This window comes from Sylvia atricapilla, chromosome 2, assembly GCF_009819655.1.
Source record: "Sylvia atricapilla isolate bSylAtr1 chromosome 2, bSylAtr1.pri, whole genome shotgun sequence".
Taxonomy (NCBI): domain Eukaryota; kingdom Metazoa; phylum Chordata; class Aves; order Passeriformes; family Sylviidae; genus Sylvia; species Sylvia atricapilla.
In genome coordinates this window covers 38,141,701-38,159,069 of record NC_089141.1, presented here as the reverse complement: position 1 = coordinate 38,159,069, position 17,369 = coordinate 38,141,701, and the positions used below count along the sequence as shown (strand labels likewise).

General features: G+C 34.7%; 1 protein-coding gene across 1 annotated transcript in view; it reads right to left on the bottom strand.

The window, feature by feature from the left end:
• Positions 1–17,369, bottom strand: part of CNTN5 (contactin 5) — a 605,619-nt gene that overhangs the window by 301,286 nt on the left and 286,964 nt on the right. The window contains exon 3 of the mRNA XM_066312958.1: positions 11,987–12,117. Coding sequence (XP_066169055.1) covers positions 11,987–12,041 — 55 coding nt within the window. The 5' untranslated portion in view covers positions 12,042–12,117. The remainder of the gene's footprint in view (positions 1–11,986; positions 12,118–17,369) is intronic.

Sequence of the window (17,369 nt, the reverse complement as noted above, 5' to 3'; positions counted from 1 at the left end):
CTAGTATCACTGCCAGGTCTCACTGAACACGAGAACAAAACAACTTCTAGATCAACAAAAATATCTCTGCAAGGAATAAAACATATTCTCTGGGTTCAGCTGAACAAACTTTTAAAATTACGTGCAAGTTCCCAGAACACAGACTCTTAAAGACCTGTCAATGCTTTACAGTGTTGCAGTAACTTGGGTGGACAACAAAATATGCAACAGATATGCCTTTGAAACCAGAGCCAAGGCAAGTTTCAAGGCTCCCAATAAGAAGTGAAATCATCAATTACTAATTTTTTTTATACTGGTTACTCCTAGACAAACTAAGCAAATGCTAGACAAATTTACTTTGGAATTAATTATGAGAATATTGTGACCAGAGCCTTGGAAAGCAGTTTTGATGAATTTCTTTGCAGATGCATTAATATTCTTTGTGGATTTAGAAACAGGATATAGATCTATTTTTAATCCTTTACTTTTATTTCATGCCAAAAAAAATCTTCATTAAAGCATGATGGGACTAGAGCTAGTTTTTTTATTTTACAATTTCTTGTTTCTTAAACATCAAGAAAATACCATAACCACTGTGATTAATTCTATCTTTAGTATGACTATTCTCCCTTGAGCCAGTCTGATAAATCACTGAAATTGTTTTATTCTTTATACAGATAAATAATATGTATATTTGATACCTCTAAATATTTTAGGAATTTTAAGCTTCTCAGAATATTATTCAGCATTGTTTACACGGTGGAAAGAAATAATATAAGACTTCCCCATAACAGCTTTTCTAGAAGGAAAACTCATGGAAATGTGTGAGTAAATGAGTGAAAGAAGAAATTTATTTAAATGCTCACAAGAATAGATATGATAAAAATGTTCTAGGAAGATTCAGGTTGTAAATTGGAAGACTTTATAGAAAGGCATGTACTTTTGTTCTGTTTGGAAGATTAACTGGTATTTTAAAATGAACTTTTTCACTGACATGAGTAATGTGAAGGTGAGGTTAATTAAGAAAAGTTCATTACAGAACTCTATAATTTATGACAAAAATATACCTTATCAAAATGGAAATGCAATAATTTATCCTTTTTAAGCATTATTAAGAATTAGAAATATTTTTAATAATAATTTTCTCAAGTCTTGCATAAAAATAATTCATTTAATAATTTAAAAGTATTTTACTAATCATAAAAATTCTTATCATAGGTATTTTAAAACCTTACCAACAAATATAAGGGCATCTGACCAAGAAACATATAAACATTGTGGGTTCCTTGGGAATGGTATTGAATTGAATGATTTTTTTTTTTCCTTCATATATCACACAACCAAAAGGTTAATTGTTTGCTTTAGATCTACATAATTTTTCTTATGGTAGTTTTTCATATCTTCTATGCTGTCAGATTGCATTACAGTAATTGTTTTCCTGTACAGCCTGGGAGACATGCAAACTTATAGCCTTAACTACATAGAATAGAGTATAAATTATAAACATTGTTTAAGATCATACTAACAGAACAGAGAAGACCAAGAGAGTTTTGAGGAATTTTCTTTTCTTTTCTTTCAGTTTTTAACAAACTTACTTCTTTCATTCCTAAATCTAATCTAATGGGAAATTCTGAAATGCAAAGGAGCACACATAGGATACCTTGCTAAACCCAGTACTTGACATTTGTTTTGACATCCTTATAGGTGCAGTTCAAAAGTTCGTAAATATTAAACAACTCTGATGCAAGCATCAAACTAAAGAGCACAGTAGAATTCTAGAAGTACAAACTGGTCAATTTTTAAATTTTGTTTGCCTTGTCCTGTTCCCTATTAGATAAGGTAATCCAATTGTAAACAATCAGTATCAGGAGTTATACAAACTAAATTGTGTTAAGGAGACTAAGTCCATCATTAGGCCCCGTTTCACCCAATGAGTCAAATCAATGGTGAAATTAAAGTAAGGAGAGTTCTGCAATGGTTTCTTGTTCATTTCTCTAAGTTCATTCTTATTTGAATTTCTCAGTTTGTATATTATTATGACCTTTTTCCATAGCTATGCATGTTAAACTAATTTAAGTGATACATTGAACACAGTTACAAAGTTTTAAGAACTGCCCAGCAAATGGAAAATATAAATTCTATTATTTGAAAAATTCCATCTAAAATGGTCATCAAACAATGTAAATTAAGCAAAGAAAAAGTATATTAAAAACAGAAAAATACACTACTTTGAGGTGCAAGTAAATGATAGGTACAATTTTAAACTCTACATAATTGCAATTCTTCATGTAACTCCTGGTGGGTAAGGTCACCAAATCAGAGTGTGTTTTTTTTCCTGCAGATGTAATAATTTCACTCCTCACCTTCTGCCCATCTCTGACATATGTAGATTTAGAACAGATCATTGCAAAGCTGACTTTACAATATCTTACAAAAAATTAGCTATGAGACAAAAAGTATTCATTTCTGTATTATACTATTTCAGCACATTTTCTTCTACTTTTTTGTGGTGTATTTTATATTCTACAATAATTTTTGAGAAGTTATTTTTTTTTAACTTTTTGAACAGGATAAAGCTTCAATGACAAGTGAAAAACAGTTGGAGAATCATCTAGACCAAGCAACTCATTTAAGAGTAGTTTCCACAGGACTTAGAGAAAAGTAGCATCTCTAGAGAAGGATTCAGGACTGCTAAGTTACACTGTGATAATGTCAGGAAATATTTATGAACATGCTCATCTTTTTCTTCTAAAATGGCTGACTCTGTGATCCATTGTTCTTTTTTAATCACTTTAAAATCAATAGTAAATTTCAGTGATACCACATCCTCTTGCAGATGATGAAATTACTTCCTTTTTTTTACCTAACTGGCTTAAATCACAGGCTTAGTCAGAATGCCTGTCTTCACATTTCTTCCTGGATGAAATGAGAGCACTATCATTCACAGTGTTATAGGGAGTTTAAGTACTATCACTTGCAATTCTGTGCTGAGCAGAAATGATACTCTTAATGGCTGTGTGGTGAGCCATAGCAAACCACCTACAGCTTTACACTGAGCTAAATTGACCCTACTTATAGTGCCACAACTGCAACACTCCCTTTTCACAGTTGCACACCATAATAAGGGCAAACACAGGCCATGGTGCACTCACCACAGGGTCACACCCCAGTGGACATCAATGGTACAGGAGCAGTTTACCCACTGAGCTCACTGTATTAGCTGTAAGGATGCTAAAATTAAAATATAAAAATGCTACACAACCTCGTGACTCCCCCAGTACACAACCACAGAAAAATTTCAATCAAAACCAGCTCTGATGGAGTATTTAACAGAACACTAGAAAAATTCTTTCTACTTGAATACCCAACATTAAGGTAGATAAATCCAAAGAAGTAAACTAAAGCCACTGCTGAAATGCTCTCATAGCACACAGCACATCTAGTCATGTTGGATAAAAGCCAAAATGGCAGGATATGTTCTTCACAATTATAAAATTTTCACACTACTACATTTAATAGGGAAAAAACCTCCCTATCAAAGCAGCCCACTGAGCAAAGCAGTCACCAGTCTCAGTGCTGCACAGAGCTCCATATACTGCCTCCCACCATCCTATCACAGAGCAGTGTATGTATATATCCTACTTTCTGACAAGAGAGAGATTTATTTTTCACACTTTATTTTCATTCAGTTTGGGGAAGTTCCCCATAACTACATATGCTCATCAGCTCACATAGCAATGAAGAGTGTTCATACATGAGTAGATATGTGACCACTCCACATCAGCCAGCTTGTCTCCCATGTAGAGAAACTGACAGATTTTACATTTATATAATTTAAATTTTTTTCCAAATAACAATGGAAATAACGAATAGTAATTTTTCTCAACACGGGTTGATGATTACTTTTTCAAGATGACTCCAAAAAGTAGCTGTGATTTCAAGTGGTAAGAAACCTTTTCACATAACCAACCGATAAAAAAAAAAAAAAAAAAAATGAAACCACATAAGTGTTTTGGTTGTTTTGTTGTTTTTTTTGTTTTGTTTTGTTTTGTTTTTTGTTTTTTGTTTTTTGTGTATGAAAACTTCAGGTATGATACAGACAACAAATATTAACTTCATATTGGTTGAAATTCCTCTGAGTTTAACCAACTGCCATTACTTCAAGGGAAACATCTGAAAGAAAAAGGGAGCGCCTACACCTAGGGAGCAAAGGAGAATATTTGCAAGGAGGTAGGTTATTTTATGTGTTGCCTTCTAACACAGATAATTATCATATATAGAGTAGCTATGGACTTTAACTGTGGGAAGAAAATCATATCATTGCTGCAAGTTTATAACCTTAATAAGTGCATGACTTTTCATTCAAATGCAGCAATGAGTATATCTCCCTGGATCACTTCTGAAGGTGTTTTATACACATTCCATTTTTATTCACTAAGTTTATAAAATCCATGGTAGCAATTAGTTTCTCTGATGTTATTTGCTACAAAAAAAAATTGCCTTTGAAAGAGCAAAGAGGTTTCTTTTACCCCAAAAATGTGGCCTGAGGTTTGTCAGTTCAATCTTTTGTTGTCATGAAGTATATTTGACCATGCTAGGTAAAACCAGAAGAAACCACAATACACACTTGACAACACACCACTTGAAGATTCCTGACTGGAACTTTTAACCAAAGAAAAGTAAACTCTGGAAGTCTCAAGGACACAGAAAACTTTTGCAATAATATGTTTGCTACCTAATCCTGGAATCGAGCAGTAAGAAATAAATGGAGAAAGCCTCCTTGCAGGTGTTTTTGGTTGTTCTTGTGGTTTTTTTCCCCTAACATCTTGACAGTGTGCTATTTTCCTCAGTTATTTACTGAAAAAATTATCAGACATTTAGGATTTTTCTTACTATTGTATTATATTTCTATAGATAGGTGGCAACCTGCAAATTGGATTCTGACAGAAAGTTTGAGCTTGGCATTCCTTAGGGTTAAAAGCACTAGGTACTATTTCTTGGAATAAATCTGGAGATGAACCAACCATGGTTTTTATTCAATCTTGTTCATGTGGTTGTAGGACAGTAAAGAAAGAAAAATTCTTGAACACATCTATCCTGATAATTTGATAGCACATTGAGAAACTTCTGAGCAGCTCTATGAAAGTGAGCAGTAGAGAGCTTGCTATACTCTCAATGAACAGCCAGGGGGAATGTAGAAGGTATATGGGGGAAAACAGGGATTAATGAAACTTAAAATTATTTAGAAAGCAACTCTGTCTTACTCTCTTTCAGCAAAGGTACATGCACATACATGCACAAACTCACATATTCACTTGCATCCACTACAGAATTTCTATTAAAAACTTGAAAAAACATTTAATTTTTAAAGTTATTTAATTTTGCTTTCCAACTTGAAGCATAGTCATATCTGCCAGCTCTCCTAGCAGACCTCTTGCAATATTGGTTTAACCTCATTACTGAAAAACTAGTATCTCATTTCAAAGCTGAATTTGTTGTAATTTCCAAGGTTTCACTGTCTTCTTATTGCCTTCCTATTAGAAAAGGCCAGGTCAGTGCTTAAGAAACATTGTGCTAACTGCTAATGACTTTTTGAAATGAAGTTAATAACTTATTATGTATTTGTTATATTATTACTGCTGCTTGGAAACTCTAAATTATTCTCTATTATGAGCTAAATACTGTTGTACATGTCTGGCACTGGAAGTAAGGGAAAACAGACTCAGTTGATTGTTAAGACTAAATATTACTCTTTTTTATTACTTCTGATCATGAGAAGTGGTCATCTAGAAGCACACTTAATGAAAATGATAATCACTTCATAGAATGAATTACTTTTGCCAGCAAACCAATTACAAATATTCCAACAAAAAACCTTATCACTCTTGCAATGTGTAGTATAACAGCTGAATTCCCTATAGTATGAATGTAAGTAGCAGACATTCCTGGGTATGAGGACTTCTGGAGAAGTGTCACACACGGCAGTATTTGGAAAAGTAAGACATGGAATATCTGAGAAAAGTCGTAAGATCTATTTTCAACAACTTGTTGGCCAGCAGTAGGAAACCAGCCTTATAAATTAAACATAGAAAAATGTAAAAATAAAGAACAACCCAGACATGAATACAAGCAGAAGGATTCATCCTAAAAATATTTTCTTAAATCCATACTCAGTACCTTTTTTCATGAGCACAACTTTTCTTATCCTTAACACTCCTGATTACTTAACATTAAACAGCATCAGGATTCTGGGAGCAGTAAATATTTATTAACTTTCCATTCTTCTTTTAAATTAAAATTATAGAAATTACAATATTTAACAGACAAGGGCTTTACTCCCTTATTCAACTAAGCACTGGATCCAGGGGAGAGGATGTGGACAGCAGTCTGCCTTGGTTTTCAGTGCTGTGGCTGCTTTATTGCCTTGCATCCTTTGCAAATGCAGTACTTCAGGATCAGCAGTAGGAAGGTTTGTGTGTTATCTCATTTTCCATTTTTACACAGAAGTCTGTGTACAGGGAAGTCCCTAGGCACTAGTACTCGTCTGGAGCTCTGTCTCCAGGCTTTTTTGCTCAGCTATTAATAGTGACAAAGTTGCATGGTATTTCTTTTACTGTCATCAGTGCAAGGCCAGGAGTTGGGGGTAAGGTACCGTGGGTAATTGCGTAGATTTATCAGTGATAAACACTGATCATTCATGTGTTCATCTCTCATTTGGCAGAGAAACAGCATTTCACATTTGTGAAGCTGTCCACTGAATTGGGAAGGATTGTCTAAAAAATGGAAGAAAAAATAAGAGAAATAGTCCTGGCCCTCAGAGTGGTATGCATATTTATATGGTTTGGTTAACTAATTTGTGAACCTTAGGCTATGAATTTTAATCCTGGACATGGCTGCTGTAATACTGAAAGTTCTATATTGAGCAGGTTTGAAATGTGTTTTGGAAGCAGATAAGTGCAAATGATAGAGATAATTCCTAAAAGCCTCCAAGTAGCCAGATGGAGAGGGATGGGCATGACAAAAGACAGGAAGTACCCCAGATCCATGCCAGGTGCAGGTCAAAACTATACAGCACACTTGTGTTTGTTTGTGCTTTCTTACTTAAGAGCTTTTTTTGTAAGTCTCCATTCATATCATATTCTAGCAAACAGCTGTTCAGAAAAAGTCGTGATGGTTCTAGCTTTGAACACCATATTGAGGGATACAGGAAAAAAACCCCAGTATTTAGGCAGTCATTGCTTGGTACTAAGAATGTTTCATGTGAAAAGGAATGAGTGGTACACAGAGATGAATTTTAAGGAAAAATGTTTACATTTAACAGTGACCACTGGGTCTCAGAGGTATTGCCTCTATGCTATGAAGTCTTGATATTTTATTATATCCTTAATTTTATCGATGCCATGAATTATACAGTCTTACAGAGAAAATGAGCCTCACTTTGACCCGATTAATATGCAGAAGGTAATACTACAGAAATAGATAAATGGGCAGGGGAACAAAAAGGGCATACAGAATATGTGTTAAATTAAAATAGAATTAGAACTCCATGAATACTATTCACTCTATTATGCAACCTTTAGCATATATTTAAACTTGAAACATCTTGTAACAGGCAGCAATAATTATTAAAAGGAATGACAGGAGTCCTATTCTCAAGTTAGCTTTTTCAAGTGTCTTACATCTGCAAATAAAACTCACTATCTTAATTTCTATATAAATCATGAGATGATAATCTGATGTAATTTTGTTGTTGTTGTTGTTGTTGTTGTTGTAAAACACTTCCCTTTCTGAAACATGAAGAGACGTACCTATTTGTCTCATTACAAGGTCAGGGGGTGCTGTATTACACAAAACTTTTTTGTAAAATACAATCCAAATTTCTCTGAGAAACCAGCACAAGAACACTTTAACAAGTCTAGGCAAAGAAAAGGTTCTCTGCTTAGCTGCTCCTAGTGTGAACCAAAAATACATTGCCTATACTACACACATAAAACCAGATTTTAAAGTGATTATGGGGAACCAGGACAATAAGACTTTGGGAATATACACCCAGACTAATTCTGACATGCTTGGATTGAATTTGGACTCAGCATCTCTGTACTTCATGTATTACTGTAATCAAATCAGATTTTAAAAGCTACTCTGAATTTCATATTTACAGTTTCCCCCATGGTAATCTGTTTTCTAGCAGCCTGCTGTCTTTCTCTATAGGAAACCTCCATAGGAGGAAGAAACAAAAAAGAAAAAATTAAATCCCCTCCAAACCTTCCAAAACCCAAATTTTTTTTCCAACTGGCAGTTCAATAGTGAGGCAGTCTCTAGGTGAAAAATGACAGCTTAATTTTTCATCAACTCCAGTTTAGCTTGAAGAGCAGTGCTACACATGAGAATGAACATACCAATCTTGAGATCTTCTTTTCATCTGTTAATTGTCAATATTTCACAAATGTGAAGTTTTTGACAATTTAAGTGTATAACTATGAGCTGTACTCCCTGACTACCTTTGCCTTAAATCAGAGTAAGAAACAAAATTTAGTCCTCATTCTTATGTTCTGAAAAGAATGCATTTTTTTCTCCATTCAAATATTATTTTCCATATACCTTAAACACACTTCCATGCATTCACACTTAAGCACAACCCAAAATAACAGGGTCAGTTTTAAGATAAAAATGACATAAAAATAGGATCAACAAAAGTTAGAGAGGTCATCCCTTCTCTTGGATTTTTTCCCTCACCACTGCAAAATCAATATAACAGTGTGGTACTCTCTTCCAAACACTGCCTGCTGCTTTATGATGATTTAATGGATAAGTAAGTACGGAATTTTAACACTAGAAGAGCAAAAAGAAGAACTGAAATTGAATGAACGATCTTCGTGGAGCACCATCGATATCTATTGTTTTGTTGTTAACAGTGCATTCAGGCATCAGACTTACTAGGCTAACTTGAATTGCCTCAGCTGTGGGAATGAACCATTTGCAGCTGTAAACATGTTTTAATAAATGCTGTAATATAAAAACATCTCCAAATGCAGGATGATGTAATGAAATATTATAGTTATGAAGACAGTAAATTTCTAATTATACTGATGATCTTATAAAAATTCAACTCCAATTTTATTATATTTGGTAAACTTCAGCTCTTATATGATTAAATTTAACAATGAACAATTATTACTGTACATGAAGTAATTTAAAAAGTTATCTCTGTGCATGTGAAAAATGTATGTGTTAACACATTATATTCAACAAAGTGTGAAGACAACCACTGTTGTTAAAACTTATTTCTTACAAAAGTTAAATCTCCTGCATTAATATTTAACAAACCTTTACAACCCGTAAGAAATCACAAATCACAATGAAATTTTAAAAAAAGAATGCTTTAGAAACCATCAGATAGGAGTAAAAATTAATAGATGAGAGCAATAGTCAATTTTAAATATGGTGCTGAATGACTAGCAACAGTTTTCAGGGTATAATGTTATTTACATAAAATTCTTCTGTAAATATTGACTTTCAGTTTGACTTCCTAAGTAGTTGCACACTTTAATACTATATTAGAATTAGTCACTGCTAATGCTTTTAAGTCTTTGCAAGATATTGTTTGAATGTCCCTGCCTAAACAATGCAAATGGCAAACAGCTGAAGCTCGTTCCTGTATATCCAATTATAGGATACAGAATTGTCAGCGTATGAAACACATCACACAGATTTTGAAGCACGTTATTGTCTTGTACAGAGTTAGGGAAACTTATTTGGAGCAAACTCTACAGCCATTTTCTCAAACAGCAGTTGAGAGTAAAGAGAAACTAGCTATTTGAAATGAACTGTAGGCTCGGGTACATTAGTTTAACAGACAAATACCTTCTGCCAGATGTTGACATTTAACTCAAAGGCTTCAAGATAAAAGACAGCTCTTAACAAGAAATCCTATATTTAAATTTCTGACATTCTTCTGAATTTTGCATCAAATTTCTTGCAATTTGTAGAAATAAAAAAATAAATTTCCGTTAAAAAAATTAAGTTACCTTAATAGGTGATGGTTGTCAGGTACTATTACTATTAGAATCACCAAAATACAAATGTTTACAGTTCAAACTAAAATTTATAATGTGGCTGACAATCCAGCACAAAGAAAACAAAAATTTTTCTGTCCAAAATCAAGGGACTTAGAAAACACATGATAATGAAGCTACATGAAGAAAACCAGATTAGATCAGACTCTTTCAGGTATGCATCCAAAGCACATACATTGACATCCATGGTCTCTTTCCATGATTAAATTCCTGTCAAATATCATTTTATTGTCATAATAACTAATCAGGTGTTTTATTTCACTGACTTTTGAATTTCTTCTTGTGATGACACAAACCAAATAAATTTTGCAAGAATTTGGGATAAGAATAGCTTAGTAACTGTTGAGATGCAATAATCATGTCTTATAATACAAGGAGAGCAATTATTAACATCTTAATCTAAATTTTTACAGTTTCATTACTCAGTGTAGAGGCCCAGAGAAGGTGACTTTAGTTGCATTCCCACCCACCCTTAGGCCCCATGATGGTCTGAGAAATGCTCATTAGACTTTGGCCTTGAAGAACTGCACTTGGACTTATCCTCTCTCCAGCTGTCAGAAACTGTTCATTCCCAGGAAGTAGAACAGAAGCAGTCTTTTAAAGAGAAGCCTTTGAAACTTATTTTTCTTACGTGAAAAACCCAAATGAAATAATATTTCTGTTGCTGAAGCTTCAAAAAAAGTTACCAACTTGAATTGCATCCAGGATAGACTATTACAATGACTAAACCCTACTCTCTTGTGATCTTACGAACAGAGATCTAAAGTGAGACCCTTTCAAGCTCTCAAATATGAGGGGCTTATGAGTACTAAAGCCCACTACCTAACAACCTCATAAACAGTGGTCCAAAGTGAGATTTTTTTGAGCTCTCAGTTTCCAGAGTATAAGTGGCTAATGTACCTCTAACACCCATATGGCTGTGAAGCCAACCAAGAACTTTTGCTAATAACAGACATGACATTTTTGTAATAACCAAGGACTATTGGTACTGGCAGGCTCTGAGAAAGAACAAGGTTCAACTGGAGAAGAGGGGACAGGTGGAGACTTTACTTTTTTGAGAAAGAGCCACAATGCAGTACGGCTGAGCACAGGAATGAATGGCAGAAAGTGGACATGGACTACAGGGTGATATTGAGACCACCAAAGTTTTGGAAGCCCTCAGATCCATTTCTCAAATGACCTAAAAGGATGGACTGTGATAAGGAACTAGCAGAGAAAGTGAGAAACTTGTCTTCAAAAAGGTACACAGCCCCAAGCCCAGGCATTGCCCCTTGGACCCTGGACATCTTATAGACACAATGGCACAGCTGAATTGCTGCTTATCACCTGGGTTGACACTGAAATCAGGATGGGGATCTCCTCAACCAGATTGGCACTGAGACCAGGATGGGCATCCCCATCATCTGGGTTGATGCTGAAGTGAGGGGTGGTGCACCTTCTTTTCCTTTTCTTTTTCCTCTTTCTTATCCTTCCTTTTTCTCTTTTTCTTTCTTTAATTAATGTCTCCCTTTTTAATGAACCTCTCTAATTTCTGTTTTCCTTTCCATCCTTCCCCTTGATCCAAGGCCCACTTTCACATGTTTAATCTCTCTTTTCCTTTTACCCTGTACTTTTATCCGAACCCCACAGCTATGTGCCTTCACAACAGCTCAGGGACTAACATACCAATTTTCATGCCAAATGCATAATTTACCAATAATACTCTATACTTCTTTGCAGATTCTCTGACTTTTGTCATTTTTTTCCAACCAAGGAGCATTTTTGAGTAATAAGTGCTTCCTTCCCTTAAAGGTAGGTCATCACACTCAGGGAAAAAGTTTTGATAATGATATTGATCTTCTCCAGCATGCTTTTACATCTTCCTATTTTCATTTTCAGTTAAGAGCCTTAAAATTATAAGCAAAGTTTTCTTGGTTTTTGTTTTGATTTACCTGAAAGACAGCCAGTGAGTGACAGAAACAGCAAGAGTTTCCATGACAACCACATCCTTGGTCACAAAGGTCCTTCCGTCCCTCTTTGTGTGGTTGTTAGCAACGTTGACGTTTCTTAATTAAAGCTTAGCCTAATGGGACAAAGACAGATCTCTGTTAGGAAAATTAAAAATATCTCTCAATAATATGACAAACAATTCAAGAGACAAAGCTGCTCCTAATGCAATTAAAAGTCTAGTTCCAAAAGTCTCTGGATACACAGGAACAGTATCCTGACAGATACTCAGAGGCATTTTGTCCAGCAGTTAACACTGTTAATAGCTCAAATGTCTGTGGCAGTGCTCTGCATATATGTGTATATATTTATATGGATATCACCTTAAAACTGGATGTTTCTTGAAGCTTTGAATTTCCAAACAGCCAAAATTAGAAGATAGTACACAAATCTTTCACAGCAAACATATTCAAAGCACATAAAATGACGTGTTCTTATTTTCCTGAAGGATGTTGATTTTTGGTGTAAAGTGTTTCAAAAAGCCCACGTGGAAGTGTGGGTTAGATGAGTGGACAGTGAGGTGGATTGAGACTTGGCTGGAGGGCAGAGATCAGAGTATTGTTACCAGTGGTGCAGAGTCTATTTAGAGCCTGCAGCTCACAGTGTTTCCCAGGGATTGGCACTGAGTCCAATCATGTTCAAAATATTAATCAATGACTCTGGCTGAATGTAATCCTCAGGAAGTTTGCTGATGATACAGAACTAGGAGGGGTGGCTGATACCCTAAAGTTCTGTACAGCCCTCCAGAAGGACCTCAACAGTCTGGAGAGACGGGTATAAAATAACTGTCTGAAAATTAACAAGTACAAAGGCAGGGTCTTACACCAGGAGAGGAATAACCTCAATATAGGATGGGACCTGACCTGCTGGAAAGCAGCTATGCAGAGAAGAACCTGGGGGTCCTGGTGGACAACAAGCTGTCCATAGCCCAGCAGTGCCCTCGTGGCCAAGAAGGTCAGAGGGATCCTGGGGTGCATCAGGAAGAGCAGAGCCAGCAGGTCAGGGGACGAGATCCTGCCCCTCTTCTCAGCCCTGGTGAGGCACATCTGGAGTGCTGTGTCCAGCTCTGGGCTCCTCAGCACAAGAAATATAAGCAAGTACTGAAGAGGGTTCAGCTGAAGGCAGTGATGATGAGGAGACTGAAGCACCTCTCTTGTAAGGGAAGGTTGAGAAAAGTGGCAGAGCACTGGAACAGGCTGCTCAGAGAGATTTTAGTCTCCTCCGGAGATATTTAAAACCCTTCTGGACACAATCCTGTGCAACCTGTTCCAGGTGAATCTGCTTTGTAAGAAGCTTTGAAGTAGATATCTGCATACTTCCCTTTCAACTCCAGCCATTATGTGATTCTTTTCCTGAAAGTAAAATCTTGGTATATTTAGTATAAACTATTTTTAAAATGTTTTTAGGAAAATACAGGTGTTTTTACTGGGTGCAAACTGGATTGAAATGGATTCCAGTTTCCTCAACTTAGTATGCGAAGAATCTACCAATACATTAGAAACAATCAACACTTTTACAGAATATATTATTCATAATCATCTCCTACTATTCTCCAGATTTGTATTTCCTATCTGTCCCATGACATGAACATAAATTTTGGCACACCTCATCTTTGATCATTCTCTTCTTAACTATCAGTTTATCAATGTCAGCAAATTTACCACATTGGAACTCAAGACAGTTTCCATTCAAATGTCTAAAAAGTCAGTCCAAAATATAAGAAGATTCAGCTGGTTTTGTATGGACATACGTGTACTTCTGGTCTTTGACTTGAAAAGCATCAAGTTGCAAACATAAATTTAATTTCCTACATTGAATAAGTCATGTGTATTCAGGAGGATTTTGAGATCCTCTTACTGGAGCCCAAGGAATCTTCAGTCAGTAGAGGCTGTGATTTACAACTACAACAGCAATGATGTGACATAATTATGAGACAAAGGAGCATTTCCTTTGTTTCTCTATCAAACCCCTTTTGGGAATAATATGACCCCTTCAGATTATACCCAGCTTAGTTACATGCCATATTTGGTGCTTTGGGGGTCTTATTTTCTATGTTAGAACTCTGAGTAAGAGAACAGAAGCAAAGCTCTACATACTTGCCAAAAGTAAAAATATAAATCATAATGTAAGAAGAGTTGCTGCTGGATATTTTTATTTCAACTGCTTTCTGAGCATCTCTAGTTGTAACCAGTTTTGACAGTCTTTCCATCATACATAGAGAGATACACTGTGTGAGCACAAGATGACATCTCTTTATGCTGCTGGTATTTATTCCTGCAGCAGTATAAAGGTGTAGCTTGTCAGCTTTCATTTAAACAGAACAGCAGATATGCTTTTAAACACAGAAAAAAATTCCCATTTAGGATTTGTACTTCTTTTCAGGTAACTCAGACCAGGGTAACTTAATATTGGATATACACATAGGTATAAGAAACCCTGAAAGAGAACACAACAATTTGGTAGACAAGTGATTTTCCATGTAGAGCTTGTAAATCATCTAAACCTCTACAGGAAACCTCCTCAATTAATTTTTAATGTCTTCTGCCTTTGTTTTTCACATCACTGATAATCTGCTTTTCAGTTTGTGTTCCTTTGGTTAGTGAATTATCTCATTCAGCATTCTTTGCTGGCCAGGCCTTTGGGAAATAAGTAATTTCATTAAAATTTAAATTTTTCCCTTATGGCCATATCTCTTCAAGAGAGTAGAGAAGAGATTTCTCCTCCTTCCACCAACTTTATTGCTTTTACTTTTTCCTCTTTTGCTCAATTCTTTTCAGCTATTTTTATAATTTCTGCAACACAGAAATTATTTTAACTTGGTGATTTTTTTCTTGCACAAACAGGGAAAAAGATACCAAATTTTTCAGCATTTATAGTATGAGATGATTGCTGTTTTTATTACTAGGTATTACTGTACCTATTGGATTAGATAATAATAATAATAATAATAATAATAATAATAGTAATATAGGTTGTGATTGGTAGAACAGAAACAGGATGAAGAATAAATGGAGCCGAACAGTGGGAACATCAAAATAAAAAATGGACTTATACACATTTCTCTTTCCATCCTTTAAGCATGATGATTTTAAACTCTCTTAGAAATCTTGAAATATCATGATTTCAAACTTTCTGTGAAAAAGATTTTTTCTTTTATATGAATGTGTCATTGAAGAAAACAGAGTTATCACAAGTTGTGTCAGATAAGGAGCCCATAGCTAAATAGCTATAATGACTTATATGTGACAACCCTATGTAACCTGTACCTATCAACATAAAACCTATTTCAAACCTGTTATACAGGAATATGAAAATGTAATACCAGATCATTATGACAAGGAGATAACCTAGTTTAAGTCATGGATATTGGACACTGGCTTTCTTATTTGGATATTTTTTGTATAAATATTTTGGCTGATCTCAGTGGAAGCATTGCCAGCAAAACAAGCAAGGACAAAATATGTCTCTGCATAGCTCTTAAAAAATCCACTTAGAAATCTTGATTATTGTTATAATGAAAGGATTTTGAATGCCTACTTATTTTTTCTATATTGTTTCTTCAAGGATAATTGGCTTAATAACTTACTGGACACATGGATAAATGAAATGCATAGCAACACAGTAGAATTATTGAACATCTCAGGGTTGGAGCTTACAACTGACAAAGACATTGATACTGCATGTGCAGGGATGCCACAGGGCATGTGGGGTACTGACAAAGGTGCTTTGTAAGAAATAACATGGGCAAGAGGATGAAAATGTTGTATTTAATAAACAGAGGCAGATAGCCTAATTTCTGTTCTAAATTTAATGAAGGGATGTACTCCTGGCTTTGTTATCACTGGTTGCCATCTATCTTTCCAATGACTAAGCTCTAACTTTTAGACATATGCATGATTGAAAAATTCCTTTATGCTCATAGCAAAAAGATCAAAGCTACACTATTTCCATTAAAAGGAGCATCTTCTTTCTTACAAAAGAAAAAAAAAAAAAAAGAGAGAGAGAGAGAAAGAAAGGGTGATGCTGAAAAAAACCCAATAAGTACCTCTTAAAACTTATAAGAAAAACTTCCACTTAAAACTGGCATATTCTAAAAGTATTTTAAGGGCATGTATACCAGCAGTATTCAGTTGTTTTTGGTTTGAAAGATTTGCTAATTTTCTCTTTTGATTTGGTTTTTTCCCCATGCCTTACTATTCCAGAATGAGAAATACTTGAAAGAAAGAAAGAAAGAAAGAAAGAAAGAAAGAAAAAAAAAAAAAAAAAAGGAAAAAAAAAATATTTGCATTTTTATCTTATGACTGTAAAAGAGAATATACAGTAAGTTATGCAAAAGAACACTGCTGAAGCTGCTGCTTAAAAGGACTTTAAAGTCATTTCAGCTGAACAGTGTCTGTTTCTTTCCCTCAATTATAAATTAGGACCTCACAAAAATACAACTGGCTTGTTTGGAATAGTTTCTTGGCTTCATTCTTCAAGAAAAGAAAGTTAAGTATTATTTTTTATATGTCTTTTGCATAATAGCATGAGTTGACAAGGCTCTACAGTTGTTTTTGATTTAAAAATGAACTGTCTTTAAATCAATTCAATTTAATGATTTTTTTTTTTAAATCTGTCCTGCTCTTATTCTGGTTTCTTTCCAATAAATCCAGTTTTAGTAAGTTATTTTTTCTTAATACAAAGGACATGAATTTTCCCTGAAGGAAATTTGTATAAAATGGTGATCTGAGATACAGATGTATATAATGTGCAGCAAGTAATTTATCTAACTTCTTTTCCAGCACAAAAATTAGAAAATGCAGTTTTCAATTTCCACATGGTACTGCCCCTGGTCCTTTGTTTTCCCAAGGATTTCTGCCAAATTACTTTTGCAATTCCTTTTAATTCTGTGTGCTAATTGTAGAAAACTTATTAAAGCCCTTCCCATTCAGTATATTTTAATGAATTGCTTTGGCTGGTAGTTACAGGATGGATATTTTCTCACGATTCTGATTCCTAGTAGAATTTTTGAGTACTGAGAGCATGTGTACTAATTCAGTGTTTTCAACCCTAATGTGCAAGAGGCTTGAACTAGATCCAGTAAAATTGTGCTCTTTCTAAAGGTAACAATAGCATCTAATATCATTAATGTTTGTTTGCTCACACGTAAGATGAATTTAAATTCAACTGCAAGGATCTGCTTTTTTTAATTAAAATATTTATAAAACTAAGCCTTTAGCATAGATACTGTGATGCTGATATCAAAGTGCTTTCCTCCATTATCACTACCTAATTTCCCTTCCTCCATCATACGCATATTTATCCATTTATGTGTAGCAATATGAAAGA